General features: G+C 51.7%; 1 protein-coding gene across 3 annotated transcripts; it reads right to left on the reverse strand.

Annotated features, from left to right (window-relative positions):
* Window positions 1-4258: 4258 nt before the first annotated feature.
* On the reverse strand, window positions 4259-12834 carry UCP2 (uncoupling protein 2). 3 transcript variants are annotated; one of them, XM_050756387.1, is made up of 9 exons: window positions 12254-12767; window positions 10988-11144; window positions 8429-8478; window positions 7792-8015; window positions 7421-7631; window positions 6385-6579; window positions 6204-6305; window positions 5073-5253; window positions 4259-4698 (listed from the first exon to the last, which is right to left on the reverse strand). In XM_050756387.1, the coding sequence occupies exons 4-9, from the start codon at window positions 7915-7917 to the stop codon at window positions 4584-4586; spliced, it is 930 nt and encodes a 309-aa protein (XP_050612344.1). In that variant the 5' UTR covers window positions 7918-8015; window positions 8429-8478; window positions 10988-11144; window positions 12254-12767; the 3' UTR covers window positions 4259-4583. The 3 variants fall into 3 exon arrangements, with proteins under 3 accessions (XP_050612344.1, XP_050612343.1, XP_050612342.1); XM_050756386.1 differs by having other exon boundaries at window positions 8425-8478; XM_050756385.1 differs by lacking the exon at window positions 8429-8478 and having other exon boundaries at window positions 12254-12834.
* Window positions 12835-16447: the final 3613 nt, after the last annotated feature.

Below are 16447 nucleotides of genomic sequence, written 5' to 3' on the forward strand. Positions count from 1 at the left end.
GTAAGGGTTCAGATCCTCTGTGCTTCCACTTTGATAGAGTGGGGCAGGGCTGTGTGGCCTCTGAGGGTCTCTAGCTCTGCTCTGGCTTTTCATGACAGAAGAGACAATCTCTGGAGCATGGTATGGTCACGTTAGAGACAGGAAAACTAAAGCACAAAAGAAAACATTTGTTGCAGGTCACTCAGGCCTCAGTGGCAAAGCTGTCATCAGAACCTTGAAGGTGGCAGGGTGCGGTGGCTCACGCCTAGACTTTGGGAGGCCAAGGTGGGCGGATCACTTGAGGTCAGGAGTTCCAGACCAGCATGGCCAACATAGTGAAACCTCATCTCTACTAAATACAAAAATTAGCCAGGTGTGATGGCGGGCACCTGTAATCCCAGCTACTCCAAAGGTTGAGGCAGGAGAATTGCTTGAACCGGGGAGGCAGAGTTGCAGTGAGCTAAGATCGCTCCACTGCACTCCAGCCTGGGCAAAAGTGAAACTCCATCTCAAAAAAACCCAAAAAGGCCGGGTGTGGTGGCTCATGTTTGTAATCCCAGGACTTTGGGAGGCCGAGGCAGGTGGATCACCTGAGGTCAGGAGTTCGAGATTAGCCTGGCAAACATGGTAAAAACCCGTCTCTACTAAAAATACAAAAATTAGCTGGGTGTGGAGGTGAGTGCCTATAATCCCAGCTACTCGGGAGGCAGGGGAACCACTTGAATCCAGGAGGTGGAGGTTGCAGTTAGCCAAGATTGTGGCACTTCACTCCAGCCTGGGTGACAGAGCAAGACTCTCTCAAACAAAACAAAACAAAACCAGAAACCCCCCAAAACCTTGAAGGTCACTTCCCATAGACTCACTCTGCGTAGAAGAGCAGCATAAAGAACACGTGTGCACTGGAAACAGCTTTGGTTCTACCCCTCTGGCCTCAATCCCCTGGTCTGTGATAGGGTCCTGGGCAGGGTGATCTGGGAAACCCAAGTTCTGATCCCAGCCCTGCCACTTTCTCCTGGAACCAGTTACCACACCTGTCTTGTCAGTAGAGCAGAGCTCATAACCCCCTTCACAGGCATGTTGTGAGGACTGAAATCATTGATGTGAAAGTGCTTGGTGAACTCACTGCTTAGATTCAGGAAGGGGTAACAGTCCTGCTGCCCCCAAGGCCTGGAGTTCCAGCATCCACGTCCAACCGGGCCTGCGTAGACCACACTTGCCTCCTCAAAGTCAACAAGTGTGCTACGCTCCCCTTCCATGCCAGCGAGGTTCCCTTCTAGAGTCTGAGCTTGGGTGAGGATAGATCCAGGCTTCGGGGATTAGGTAGCCAATTCCATGGAATGCCTTCAGAGGTGCCAGATATGGCCCCACGTTCAGATTGCTTGGGACTCCACCATTCAAATCACATCAGCTTAAGGCTTTTTCTTAAATGGGGGTTCAGTAGCGCTTTTGTCATTAAAAAAATCACCATGGGCTGGGCGCAGTGGCTCACGCCTGTAATGCCAGCACTTTGGGAGGCCGAGGCGGGTGGATCACAAGGTCAGGGGTTTGAGACCAGCCTGGGCAACATGGTGAAACCTCGTCTCTACTAAAAATACAAAACTTAGCCGGGCATGGTGGCATTCACTTGTAATCCCAGCTACTTGGCAGGCTGAGGCAGGAGAATCACCTGAACCCAGGAGGCAGAGGTTGCAGTGAGCCGAGATCGTGCCACTGCACTCCAGCCTGGCAACAGAGTGAGACTCTGTCTCAAAAAAACAAAAAACAAAAAACATTCACCGTAAAGTCAGCTGCCCAAAGACCTTGCGATGAAGACTCCAGGACCAAGGCTCCAGGAAGCATTTCAGCACAGTAGTTAAAAGCACGTGGGCTTTGGAGTCAGATACACCTGTTCTGGATCCCAGGTGTGTTACTAGCCAGCTGTGTGCCTTTGGGCAAGTCACTTCATCTCTTAAAGCTTGTAGCCCCTACCTTGCAGGCCTTTCATGGAAACCAGATGGTGAGGCATGAAATACTCAGGGGCAGGACTCAGGTGGAGTGGGGTGGTGAGAGCTGCCCTGTTCTGAGAGCAAGCCCTGAATTGAGAGGGGCTGTGAAAGTAGAGCCAGGGCTGTGAAATTATTGAACTCTAGGTCTCCTGTAGGGCAGCAGGAAAGCCTACTCCTTATCATGAGGCTCTGAAGGAAGCCTGGGTCTCAGGCCTGAAAGTCCCTTAGGAGATTCCTATTACCTCAGTGATCTTCGGCGCTACCTTGAATTAGGCAAAGCACGGCTTATCATATGCCCACTTAATAGGCATTAAAGGGTTGGGGACCAAAGAGAATTGATCTACCTCTGATCAGAATGAATGAGACCCACTGGTATGTTTTCCAGTGGTTCCTACCACTGTTCCCAGCTCATTGTCCCAAGGCCACACCCAGAATCACAATGAAGGTGGGTAGCCTCATGTCTATTAAGGCTGCTGAATGAACCAGCTGACTTGGTCATGCCCACCTGGCCTGTTTAGCTTTGACACACACCTACTAAACTGCCCCTCCTTCCTCCCGTCCAGAGCAGAGCTAACAGCCTGCCTCAAAGGATTAGTGTGAGAAGGTACATAAAGCACTGGCCAGGTCCTCCGTACATGCCACCCCCTGCAGCCTGCCTGGGCTGCCTGTCAACTCTTAACCTGGTCTGCCGCCTTATGGCACTCAACCCTGTCCCTCCCGAGGACTATGGGGCCTCAGATCAATTTGTCAAAAACTAAGAAGGAAGCTGAAGAATCCTGGACCCTCGTTCCTTCTCCAAGAACCAGTCTAACGCCCTGGCCCTCAACCCAAGCACTGAAGGGTCTAGCCTCCAGCTCTGACCACTGGGCTAATGAGGGGAAGGAGCAGTGGCGTCAGCTGCTTGAGGCTGAGGGCAGAGGGAGGGTGGTTGTGTTCTCAGGGCCTGGCTCCACAGCTGCCAAACAGGCTTCCCCAAGGACCCCAGCATTGGTCTTGGGGAGTCCAGAAGGGGAAGGAGGACTGGGTCCCGGTCCCAGTTCAGTAGCGGACTTTCTGGGTGTTCTTGCCTGCATCGCCTGTGTCAGGCCTCAGCTTCTTCAGACACCTACGAACTGGGTCTGAGTGACATATTACTAAGGGCCCAGCCCTACAGAAGATGCCTTGGGATTCTGGGACCTCACAGTCTCCACTCCTTGAAATTGTAGTAGCCCTGCCCACCTGCCTCTGAGGGCAGGTGATAAGAACAGGGACAGAGAAGCGGAGACCCCTGTGTAGCCAAAGCCCTGGTTTCCTATGGACTCCTTGGATCCCTAGCTGGGGCGGGGGCAGGTGGAGAGGGGCTGTGGTGAGACTCCAAATGGAAAGTATCCTGGCCAGGTGCGGTGGCTCACGCCTGTAATCCCAGCACTTTGGGAGGCTGAGGTAGGTGGATTGCTTGAGGTCAGGAGTTCGAGACCAGCCTGGCCAACATGGCAAAACCCCGTCTCTACTAAAAACACAAAAATTAGCCAAGTGTGATAGTGTATGCCTGTAATCCCAGCTACTTGGGAGGCTGAGGCAGGAGAATTGCCTGAACCTGGGAGAGGTTGCAGTGAGCCGAGATTGCACTACTGCACTCCAGCCTGGGTGGCAGCAAGTGAGACTCTGTCTCAAAACAACAAAAAACACAAATGGAAAGTATCCTCAGGCAGAAACCGGATATTTACCCTGCAGCCTCCACCCACCCTCTGTGGAGTCAGGGCCTGCTCCACCCAGTTCAGTAACACTTCCTCTGTGGGTATGGCTGTGGAGGGTGGAAGGAGGCTGACTTGTTCTCACAAGGTCTGGGACTTTGGGAGAGGTGGGTGTTCCTTCCGTTTGTAAAATGGAATAAAATAAAGTTGACAGCATCTAAGAGTCTCATGTTCCTCTGGAACTGCAGGAGATGCAGGGCAGACAGGAGCACTCTCGTTGTACAGATAAACAGGCCTGTGGCTGGGGTGGGGGGTTGGGATGGCAGGCACTAGGGTACCAGATTCTGAGTAAGAGCTCAAGTGGCCTGGCAAAAGAAGGGGAGGCGAGAGCAAGGCCACTGCTGTCTCTCAGGTGGCTCCTGCTCTCCCCATGTTAGTGCAGGGCCTAGGTCTGAAAAGAAATGGACTGGATGACCTCCACGGGCTGCAGATTGGATGCTGGAGGTGGAAGGTGGATCACACCCATTTTCAAAGTCAGGTGGTTCCTCCCCTGCCCACCAGGTACCAAAAAGGCCATTGGACCAAGACCTCTGGTAACAGCTACAAGAGAAGGAGGAGACACCAAGGTTGAGCTTGCTTTATGGGTGACAAGTGGGCTAGGGTGGGCTGCGGGGGGCAGGACGAAGATTCTGGCTGAATGTTCCAAGGGACAGGAGGCTTGGGATCCTGGCTGGTACCAGGCCTCCCACACTGTCAAATGTCAACTCCACCAGCACTGAGAGACAATGAGGAGATGACAATGTGGAGAGAGGGAAGGTGGTGGGTAAAGGCGCGGAAGAGAAAGGTGGGGAAAGAGGGAAGGAGGGAAGGGAAAGAAGGAAGAAAAGGAAAGCATGGCCCGGCTAGAGCCAAAGCCAGAGGTGATCAGGTCAGCAGCAGGAGAGGCTCAGAAGGGAGCCTCCAGGGAAGTGCAGGCGGCCATGAGGGCCCGTTTCAGCTGCTCATAGGTGACGAACATCACCACGTTCCAGGAACCCAAGCGGAGAAAGGAGGGCATGAACCTAGGGGAGAAAAAACACAGGTCATGGGGGTACCTCCACCTCCCACTTTCCGCACTGGGCCTGGTATTCAATCCAACCCAGTGGCTCTGTCCCAGAGGAGACTGGGAGGACTCAGTGAACTGAGCTCACAGCTGCCTGGTATGAATTCCCTTTGAGTCTCCGTTTAACAAATACAAAATTGTGATGGTAGCAATTCTGGGAGGAAGGAATTAAAGGGATAAGTGAAAGCTGGCGAAATGCCAGGAGTGGGATCAGAAATAGCCTGGGCTATCAACCCACTGGGCTGATACTCACTTCCGGGTGCTCCTCTCCCACCCATGATAGACATGCATAGCCAAGAGGCCTGAACTGGGTGGGGAGGATCAGAGGCTCACCCTTTGTAGAAGGCTCGGGGTCCCTCCTTCTGGAGCATAGTGAGGGCACAGTGGCCAGCGCTGCTGTACTGGCCCAGGGCAGAGTTCATGTATCTCGTCTTGACCACGTCTACAGGGGAGGCGATGACAGTGGTGCAGAAGCCTGCCCCAAAGGCGGAAGTGAAGTGGCAAGGGAGGTCATCTGCCAAGGAGGAGCAGGCAAGACAGTCAAGATTCTTCACTCATCATTCCAGAAGGAAGGAGAATACTTAAGTAGCTAAGAGTTTTCACGATTTTAAAGAGACAGAGAGGGTGGGCACAATGGCTCATGCCTGTAATCCAGGACTTTTGGAGGCTGAGGTGGGTGGATCACTTGAGCCCAGCAGTTCAAGACCAGACTGGGCAACATGGCAAATCCCTGTCTCTACAAAATACAAAAATTAGCCAGACATAGTGGTGCGTGCCTATAGTCCCAGCTACTCAGGAGGCTGAGGTGGGAGGATTGCTTGAGTCAGGGAGATCGAGGCTGCAAGGAGCCATTAATCACCCCACTGCACTCCAGCCTGGGCAACACAGCAAGACCCTGTCTCAAAAAACAAATAAGAGGGTGGGGTGCGGTGGCTCACACCTGTAATCCCAGCACTTTGGGAGGCCAAGGCGGGTGGATCACTTGAGGCCAGGAGTTCGAGACCAGCCTGGCTAACATGGTGAAACTCTGTCTCTACTAAAAATACAAAAATTAGCCAGTGTGCTGGCGCACATCTGTAATCCCAGCTACTCAGGAGGCTGAGGCATAAGAATTGCTTGAACCCGGGAGAAGGTTGCAATGAGCCGAGATTACATGGTGAGACTCTGTCTCAAAAAAACAAAAAACAAAACAAAAAACAAAAACAAGAGACAGGGACTCCAGCTGAGACCTCTTCTGAGGACCTGAAAGAGTCGTTGTGCCAATCTAGCCTCAGTTCCTCAATATGCAAAGTGGGAGCTTCATCCTAGTTGGCTTCAATATGGCAAGTAAGAGATATATCTTACTCTCCCTGCAAAGGGCAAATAGGATGAAAAGATGTAGGCTTCTGGTGTCAACTAGACCCCTGCACCTGCTCCCGGCACGGGGGAAGGGTGAGACCCAGCACCATCAACCTTGTGACTCACCTGTCATGAGGTTGGCTTTCAGAAGGGCATCCTTGATGAGGTCATAGGTCACCAGCTCAGCACAGTTGACAATGGCATTACGAGCAACATTGGGAGAGGTCCCTGTAGGAAGAGGGAGATCCTGGGTGAGACCAGAGAATCAGGGAGGAGGAAAAGGGGAAAAGAAAACAACTGTACACACCTTTCCAGAGGCCCCCAAGCCCTTCCTCTCGGGCAATGGTCTTGTAGGCATCGACGGTGCTTTGGTATCTCCGACCACCTCCAGCCCGGGCCTGAGCTTGGAACCGGACCTTTACCACATCCGTGGGCTGGGCCACAGCCACAGCCAGGGCACCTGTGGTGCTGCCTGCTAGGAGGCGGCTCCCAATGCTGGCATCTGTGGGCGAGTCAGGGGGTCAGTGGCCAGCGGGCTTGCACTGGTTTTCTACCTCATCTCTCCTCACCAGGAGATGTCACTGTCATCTCCTGCTTTGGGGAATAGAATCCAGAAGCTTTTGGCCTTCTACAAGCTCTTGCTCTAAGCACTCCTCACATCAAACAAAATATCCCTATGAATGTCTACTCCTTGATAGGGACACAGCAAGGGGTAAGACCAAAATGAAACCTGGTGCTTTCTTTCATAAAACATTTTCATTTACCTGCTCAACAGCCCTGAGAAATCACAATCATTTCCATCTGACAAATGTAAAACCAAGGCTCAGAGAGAAGTGGCTTTCTGAGGACCGGGACTCCTAAGACTTGGGATCTCAGGTCAGCTTTACTTCTTCCTGCCATGTGATCTTGGGAAAGAAAACTTTTGTTTGGGGCTCTGTTTCTTCATATGTAAAATGGAGGGTTGGCAGAGCATAGTAAGGAGGTGAAAGGGAAGAACGCTGGCCTTGAAGGCGAGTGTCCTGGCTCTCTACTGTGTGCCCTTGGCCAAAGTCCCCCTCTACCCACTGCCTTCCCACCTCAGTCTCTTCTTCTATAACACTGGGATGATACTGCCTACTCCCAAGGTGGTGGTGAGGACTGTCATGGGATGATGCCCTGCTCAGAGCCTGGTGTAGCCCAGGTGCTCGGGAACTATGCGGAGGACCAGGCCCTTCCAGTTCTCTGTTCCTCTGATCTTCCTAGGGATCATGAGGCCTAAAAACACCTATATGGCTTAATGAACTAAGATCTATCATCACTGAGAAAAAAGGGCCAAGGGGCCTCCAGCCTAGCTCCATACTCACGCTCAGAGCCCTTGGTGTAGAACTGTTTGACAGAGTCATACAGGCCAATGCGGACAGAGGCAAAGCTCATTTGACGCTGCAGGCCGGCAACCAGTCCATTGTAGAGGCTTCGGGGGCCCTCGGTACGCACCATGGTCAGAATGGTGCCCAGCACACCGCGGTACTGGGCGCCGGCTGTAGCGCGCACTGGCCCCTGACTTTCTCCTTGGATCTGCAAGGCCAAAACGGGGTAGCTACAGGGATAGGCATGTTGCCCTTCCCACCTCCAGTCATCTTGATGCTCCAAATACCCACTGGCCCTTGAGGGGTCTGTGTCCTTGGGGAGGGAACAGAGTAGACACCATCAAGATCCCCAGGCTTCATCCCCTCACCTGTAACCGGACTTTAGCAGTATCCAGAGGAAAGGTGATGAGATCTGCGATGCAGGCAGCTGTGCCAGCCCCAAGAAACTTCACAGTGGCAGTAGGGGGGATATCTGTGGCCTTGAACCCAACCATGATGCTGATTTCCTGCTACCTCCCAGGAGACGGAGAAAAACCGGAGACGGGGCACCTTTAATCAGTAACAAGACGAGATAGAGGAACTCTGCCGGAATCTAAGCCAAGAGGAGAGAAGCCCCATTAGCCACGATGTCCCCAGGCCCTCCCTGCTCACCATCCCCAACCCCAGCTTCCCTAATAGCACCAAGCCCCTCAGCAAGACTCCAAGTGGCCTCATGAGGGAAAATAGATGTGAACTCGAGAGGCACTCAATTAGGCACTGGTGAAGCAATTCCTGCTCAAGCAGTCAATACTTCATGAAGGGCTCCCTCCCTTTCAATACAGGGAGAGTCTGGATCAGAGCTCTCCTAGCGCTGCCTCATAAACAGCCACTGGACCAGCCCTCTGTCTGCTGGATGCAGAGGTTTCACTGATGATGCCCATGTTCCTGCTTCTGTGATTCATCTGGAGAGCTGACAGAAGCGGAGGAAGTTTCACCCAGACTAAGACCCGACAGGCACAGACCCACACGCTTATCTTCTGGATGTCTAGGCAGGAATGGTTTCCACGGGTCTGGAACTTAAGAAGAAAAGGAAGGTACAAGATGACGAATTCAGTCCCTTCCCAGACTGTCAGTCTAATTCTCTCCTCCAGCTCCCACATAGCTTAGGATCTCCAGAGTCACTGTTTTGTGACTTTGCTGGGCAGTAGTTCACTGAGATGCAGGAGATAATATCTACCCTAGAGGAGGCTTACTGTTGGGCACAGCGGGTGGGTGGGCAGATGATTCAAGCTGCGTTTGAGGCTTACAGGACATACTCTCAAAATGCAAAGGAGGGAACAACCAATGCCATCGGGAGAGAAGGAAGAGTGAGTGATCAGAAAAGACTTCCTGGGCCGGGTGCAGTGGCTCATGCCTGTAATTCCAACACTTTGGGAGGCCGAGGCAGGCAGATCACCTGAGGTCAGGAGTTTGAGACCAGCTTGGCCAACATGGCAAAACCCCATCTACACTAAAAATACAAAAATTAGCTGGGTGTGGTGGCACGCACCTGTATTCCCAGCTACTTAGGAGGCTGAGGCAGGAGAATCGCTTGAACCCAGGAGGTGGAGGCTGCAGTGAGCTGAGATTGTGCCACTGCACTCCAGCCTAGGCGACAGAGCAAGACTGTTTCAAAAAAAACCAAAAACCAAAAACAAACTAGCACTTTGGGAGGCCGAAGTGGGAGGGCTGCTTGAACCCAGGAGTTCAAGACCAGCCAGGGCAACATAGTGAGACCCTGTCTAAAAAATATAAATAAAAATAAATTAGCTGGACATGATGGTGCATGCTTATAGTCCCAGCTACTTGGGAGGATTACTTGAGCCCAGGAGGCTAAGGCTGCAGTGAGCTGTGATTGTGCCACTGTGTTCCAGTCTGGGTGAGAGAGTGAGACCTTGTCTCAAACAACAACAACAACAACAAAACTAAAGACTTCTTAGATAAGGTAACATTCAACTAGGTGATTTTGGGGGCTGAGAGTAAACTCTGGGGCATTAGACTCCTCTTGGCCTACCATGTGATGCAAAGAAAATTGCTCTCCTTTTTGTCTGGGCCAGTTTCCTTTCCTCCAACTTAGGGGGATCCACACTTACACAAGACAGGCAAGGATGGGGGTACAGGTCAGAGCTGTGAAGAGTGATAAGGAAAACCAAAAGCCCCATTTTGTTCTGAATTGGAACCACGCCCTCCTCCACTGCCCCAGGAGGAAGTGAGCCCAGCACCCTAGTTGGGGAGGGTGACTTGCTTCTTCCCCTGAGCTTATTTCTTTGACTTCATTGGAGCAGCTGCTTTGAGCCCCGCCTGACTGACTGCCTTTGTTGCTGGGGCTCAGATGAGAGCTGGCTGGTGAAGGGAGTCAGCTGTGAATACAGAGACCCATGGAAACAAAGAGCTCACCCAGCTTCCTCTTGGGCTTCTCACTCCAGGTGGCTGGGGCAACCAGGGAAATGAAGATACAATAGCAACTACACTGGGACCTACAGAACAAGGCCTGACCTTTTTCCTGTTTCCCTCCAGCTTGCCCACGAGGCTCAGTGAAGACTGCTGCTCAAATGACAGAGTGGGTTGATGAAGGTGCCCCTGGACTCCCCAGGTTCCCTGCTCTGACACCCCCTTCCCCCAGGAGGTGCTCCACAACTTTCCCCACCCCAATGCCCGGGGCACTGTATTAGCTCAATCCTCAGAGCAGCCCTGCAAGGTGGCTGCCCTTACTTCCATGTGAGATGAGTAAGAGCCACACCTACAGGCACCAAAGCTGGTAGTATTTGCTTTGCACTTCTGCCCAGCTCCTCAGTTCCTTCCTGCTGTTTTCTCAGCCCCAGGCACAGGCAGGGCCTTTCACAAGGAAAGTTCTCTCAGGCTGATTAAATAGTCCTGAGAAGGCTCAGGCAAATGGTATCCCTTCTCTGGGCATCAGAGACATCATGACATGAGTCTATCACATTCCTGACCTTGAGCTGGGTTGCAGGATGTTGTGAAGGCCAGAGAGTAAGACCCAGCTGCTGCCCAAAGACAAGTGCACAGAGGTTCAGCTGCCATTCTGAACGTTGCCTTGGGTTTGCCAAACCAGGTCCTTCAGAGGGTGGGTAAGGGGGCCCTACTGACAGCAATTAAAATGCAGGCCTAGAAATAGTTAATCCTATTTTACAGTGCCCAGCAAATAACCAGTTTCAGAGCTGCGCAAGGCTGATTACCAATCTCGGTTTCAGGGATAGTCAAAAGCTAGCATCAAAAATATGAAGTTAGAACAATAGGTTCCTGTCCTAGCTCTTCTACTGGCTCCCAGGATGACCTGGGGCCAGTCACTGTTCCCTGTGGGCCTGTTCTCTCCTTTATAAAATGGGGACCAAGAACCTCGGCTTGATTCGGCTGAAGGGCCAGAATGAGAGCAGGGAGGTGTGAGAGTGCTCTGTGAACTGGAAAGAGCCACTTCACTGTCATGGGGTGGGGATGGTAGTTATTTTTGTTAATGCCCCGCTGACTCCTGTCCCTAGACCACAGGGTTAGGAGACAGCAAGAGATCTCTTCCTTGGACTGGACTCTTACCTGGCTTTGTAAGGTCTCACGGTGAGGCCTCCAAGATCAAGCTTCTCTAAAGGTGTCCCGTTCTTCAAAGCTGCCAGTGGCTATCATGGCCTGATCCCCTTGGTTTTCCATAGAAAATGGGTGGGAGACGAAACACCTAATGGTCATACTATGTGTCCTGTGGGTGAGCAAAGGCGGAGAGTTTAGAAAGGGCCACCTGCCCCAAGACACACAAGCCCACCCAGTCCATGCCTTGGAGGGGGATGGAGAACAGGGCCCATCTCACCCAGGGACTGATTAAGTGCACACACTGGAAAGGGGAAAAGCAGGGTAGAAAATGAACCTAGGTACACTCCCCACCCCCACCCCACCTGCTTAATATCACAAATTGGCTCTTGTCCAGGCTTCTGCTTTTGTAACACCCAGTACTCTAGATAAGCACCCCCTAGCACAGTCATCAGACTTTGGTGAGTGAGAGAGTTATGAGGGGGTCACGATGGGACAGAGAATCTCCGGGAATTGGCTAGGGCCCAGGCCGGGCTGTGAGGAGGTTGGATGGGCTGGGAGCCGGCCCTGCAGGGGCCAGACTGAGCAGCTCAAAGCCCACTAGAAAAAGCCCCTAAGCCCTGGGAAAGGCAGTGCAGGAACACTGCCTGGAGCCGCCTGGTGAGAGAGAGGTCATCGTGGTCATCGCTGACGGTCCCCATCCAAGGCAGGGCTGGGCGTCGTGGTGGAAAGGAGGGATTGAAAAGGTGGAGGATCAAACCACAGCCAACCGAACGGAAGAGGGAAAGAACAAAAGGGAGTAAGAAAAAGAGTAAGAGAAGATAAATAAAGAACCAAGGACAGAAAGGATTTGTACAGGCCGGGCGCGGTGGCTCACGCCTAAAATTCTAAGACTTTGTGAGGCCGAGGGGGGCGGATCGCTTGAACTCAGGAGTTCGAGACCAGCCTGGGCAACAAAGCGAAACCCCGTCTCTACAAAACACAAAAATTAGCCAGGCGGGCGTCTGTAATCCCAGCTACTCGGTAGGCGGATCGCTTGAACCTGGGAGGTGGAGGCTGCAGTGAGCCGAGATCGCGCCACTGCACTCCAGCCTGGGAGACAGAGCGACAGCCTGTCTCAAACAAACAAACAAACAAACAAACAAACAAAAACAAAAAATAAAACCGAAAGAAAGAAAAGAGTACAAACTTGGGTGGGAGAGAAGGGAAATGGAAGAGCGGGCAGCGCACGCAGAACAGGTGTAGGGGGCGCAGAGGGTGCAGGGCTGGGGCCAGGCTCACCAAGCCTCGGGGAGAACACGAGAGTGCGTGCGGCTGTGTGTATCTGCTGGAGGAGGGCGCGTCGGGCGAGCAGGACCAACGCGGACTGTCGATCTCAAGGCGCGAACAGCAGGGCTTTGCAGTGTGGCTCCGCGCGGGCGGCGGCTTGGCACAAGTCTCGGGGGCGGGGCCCGGGGCGGGGCCTGCGGGGCGGGGCGTGCCAGCTCTTACTTGAGTGAGGAGACTCTGGAGCCGCCGCCTTTCCGCGGGGACCGCCCCGCCTAAGGTTCTCTCCGTGACTTTCTCCACTCCCATTTCTGTGCGTCCCATCACCGCGTTTACTCTTTCGTTCCCCCAGATGGTCACTCCCTTGCCACTCCCCGCCTCTGCCTCACACTCTCTCGGGCCGCCAACCTCTTTGTGAGGATGGCAAGACTGACGGCCAGAAAGGAGTCTTGTCCAGTCACACACCTCTTGCCTCCCAGCCAGGACGGTTTCTAACAGCGTTCAGCGGGGTCGGGTCTAAGTGTACTTTCTTTTTTATGGGCCCAGCCCCCAACGCTGGGCAAACTACCCACCCTCCTGCCAGCGAGAGCGCGGCTGGCTACTGCAGGGCGGGGCGGGGTCTCGCGACTGGCCTCGCTGTCGATTGGTTACAGCCGCCGCGTTGTCGAGGGAAGGAACCAATCAGAGCTGCAGCAACAGGTGGTCCGGCAACCGGCAACTGCGGTTGGGCTCGGCTGGGGTTCGCGCCTTCTCCGGCGGTGGAGCGGCCTGGCCTTTAGGGACCAGGGACACTAAAGGCCCCGGCGGGGCGGGAGCACCCAGCGTGACCTCACGCTCCTATACACAGGCGAGCAAATGGGCTGGCCCCCCGCATGTGACAAGGCAGAGCCGGGCCCAGGCCCGCTGCTTGTCCAGCCCTGGGATGAGAAAAGGAGTCTCATCCCAGGACCGGGCCTGGTTCACCTTTAATTGGCTGACTCGTCCTGTGGGGGTAACCGGCGCGTGAACAGCCAACAATTGGGCCCGGTGGCCAGGACAAACACGTGCATTTAGGGAGTAGAAGAAGGCCGGTATTAACCTCCATTTTACGGTGAGGGAACGGAGTCCCAAAGACGTTCAGTCATCTGCCTGATAGTCACCACACAGTGGCGAGCCCTGACTTACACCCTGGTCAGGTCGGCGCCATATGTGTTTTCACCAGCAGAAGGGACTGCCAGGGAACAGCTGAGGGGACCAGAGCTGGGAAGGGCCTGGATTATTACAGCGGAAAGAAAAACACGCCGAGCGCATGGTCCTGGCAGAAGCAGCGTGGAAACAGAAGTCAAGGCAGATTATTTCTGTCATGAGGAGATCTTGCCATGTAGGAAAAAAGAAAGAAAGAGAGAGAGAGAAAGGAAAGAGAGAGAGAGAGGAAAGAAAGAGAGACAAGAAAGAAATAAAACAAAGAGATCGAAAAAGAAAGAAAAGAAAAGAAAGATTATTTGTGGCACTGTGGGTCTCCCTCTGCCAGGTTCTCTAGCTTTTGCGCTGAGCCCTGTCTGGCTGTGCATTCCGGAGAGGCTCGGCAAATTTGCCGTGAGATTGCTGACCGACAGCAGAACAGATGCAAAGGCCTGCAGACCAAAAATTGTCCCTTTAGCTGTCCTAACAGGGAAGGATCTGGATTCCAGAAACTATATACTTATTATCCTTGGCAAAAGAGACTGTTAAAAGCGTGGACTCTGAAAAAGGGAAGAGGAGATCAACAAGATGCAGCATGAAGTCTTTAAGAAGTCCTCTTTGGAAAAAAAGATAAACTACTTTTATTAAACTACTTTTATTATTTATTACCTAAACTACTTTTATTATTTATTTATTTAACTTATTTTTTGAGACAGGGTCTCTTTTTGTTGCCCAGGCTGGAATGCAGGTGACTGGGTCTCTACTCACTGCAGTCTTGACCTCCTGGGACTAAGCAGTCCTACTTCTGCCTCCCTAGCTGGGACCACAGGGATGAGCCACTAAGCCTGGCTAATTTATTTATTCGTTGTAGTGACAGGTCTCCCTATGTTGTCCAGGCTACTCTTGAACTCCTGGTCTCAAGCAGTCCTCTGAACTCGGACTCTCACAGTACTGGAATTACAGGTGTGAGCCACTGTGCCTGGCCCCAAGAAATTCTCTTAAAATTCTTTTTGGATGGGGGCAGATCTGAGCAATCCTATAGACATACAAATGCTGCACCCATGGATTTTCAGCATCTTGCCCAAGTCATAAGATGTCCTGTGGACAAACCAGAGAATGTATGGGTACAGATAACTATATTTTGAAAACTTGTAGCCGGGTGAGGTGGCTCACGCCTGCAATCCCAGCACTTTGGGAGGCTGAGGCGGGCAGATCACCTGAGGTCAGGAGTCGGAGACCAGCATGGCAAAGATGGTGAAACCCTGTCTCTACTAAAAATACAAAACTTAGCTGGGAGTGGTGGCGTGCACCTGTAGTCCCAGCTACTTGGGAGGCTGGGGCAGGAGAATCACTTGAACCCAGGTGGCAGAGGTTGCAGTGAGCTGAGATTGCGACATTGCACTCAAGCCTGGGCGACAGAGCAAAACTCTGTCTCAAAAAACAAAACAAAAATAAAAAGAAAAGAAAACTTGTTTCACATCTATTTCATTGAATTGTGTGTACACGCACACACACACGTTTATTTGTAAATATTTTGTATGTGCCAATAACCAAATTGACAAGTTTCGTATATTTTGTTGTATAATTTTAACATCATCCCAGGAAACAATTCACTGTGCTTACAGTTTTGGAACTTTTAAATCTTTAAATACAAACTGTATTTGAAACATTGAAAATGAAAAAAAGACACAAGAATGAAAGAGAAAACTGAAAACATCAGGTAATTAAAACCAACATGAGAAAAACTTAAACATTTCCTTAGTCTCTGATAATTTCTGCTAAGAATATTGAGTAGATTGGCTATATTAACTTTCCTCCCCTCATCAAACAAGCATACAATTATCTGATTGCATTTTTAAAAGGAAGTCAAATTTGATGACCATGCATTTCTAAAATTGACATGAAACTGAATTTCTTTTTTTTGTTTGTTTGTTTTTTGTTTTTTTTTTTTGAGACGGAGTCTCCCTCTGTCGCCCAGGCTGGAGTACAGTGGCCGGATCTCAGCTCACTGCAAGCTCCGCCTCAAGGGTTCACGCCATTCTCCTGCCTCAGCCTCCCGAGTAGCTGGGACTACAGGCGCCCGCCACCTCACCCGGCTAATTTTTTGTATTTTTCAGTAGAGATGGGGTTTCACCATGTTAGCCAGCATTGTCTCGATCTCCTGACCTCGTGATCCGCCCATCTCGGCCTCCCAAAGTTCTGGGATTACAGGCTTGAGCCACCGCGCCCGGCTGAAACTGAATTTCTTTAAACCCACTTAGCAGATGAGATGGGGGATGGTGGCTCATACCTGTAGTCCCAGCAGTTTGGGAGGTTGAGACAGGTGGATCACTTGAGGCCAGGAGTTGAAGACCAGCCTGCCAACATGGCAAAACCCTGTCTATACAAAAAATACAAAAATTAGCTGGGCATGGTGGTGCATGCCTGTAGTCTCAGCTACTTGGGGGACTGACATGGAGGATCACCTGAGCCTGGGAGGTTGAGGCTTCAGTGAGCCATGATTGTGCCACTATACTCCAGCCTGAGTGACAGGGTGACCCTGTCTCAAAATAAATAAATAAATAAAAAATACCTGTAATCCCAGCACTTTGGGAGACTGAAGCAGGTGGATCACAAGGTCAAGAGATAGAGACCATCCTGGCCAACATGGTGAAACCCCATCTCTACCAAAAATACAAAAATTAGCTGGGTGTGGTGGCACTTGCCTGTAGTCCCAGCTACTTGGGAGGTTGAAGCAGGAGAATCACTGGAATATGGGACATGGAGGTTGCAGTGAGCTGAGATTGTGCCGCTGCACTCCAGCCTGGCGACAGAGCGAGACTCCATCTCAAAATAATTTTTAAAACCTCTTAGAAGATTAAATTGAATCATGTATTTGTTAATTTCCATGTCCATTTTGATGTTTCTTCTTCTTCTTGGTTTTGGTTTCTAAAAAAAGGGGGGTGGGGAAATGGCGACACAAAGCCAGATGGAATTACTTGACATGTTTGTCACGTAATTAACCATTGTACATGAATTTTCCTTGGTAAGTAACACACCCTGGTTTTT

Source organism: Macaca thibetana, chromosome 14 (assembly GCF_024542745.1).
Source record: "Macaca thibetana thibetana isolate TM-01 chromosome 14, ASM2454274v1, whole genome shotgun sequence".
Lineage (NCBI taxonomy): Eukaryota > Metazoa > Chordata > Mammalia > Primates > Cercopithecidae > Macaca > Macaca thibetana.

Bases quoted from the DNA above. Each gene is read 5' to 3' on its own strand.
- UCP2 (XM_050756385.1), bottom strand. From the start codon at position 7,917: ATGGTTGGGTTCAAGGCCACAGATATCCCCCCTACTGCCACTGTGAAG. The intron at 7,632-7,791 runs GTGAGGGGATGA...TTGGCCTTGCAG, and splicing joins CTGCTAAAGTCCGGTTACAG to ATCCAAGGAGAAAGTCAGGG. The intron at 6,580-7,420 runs GTGAGTATGGAG...ACTCGCCCACAG, and splicing joins CTACACCAAGGGCTCTGAGC to ATGCCAGCATTGGGAGCCGC.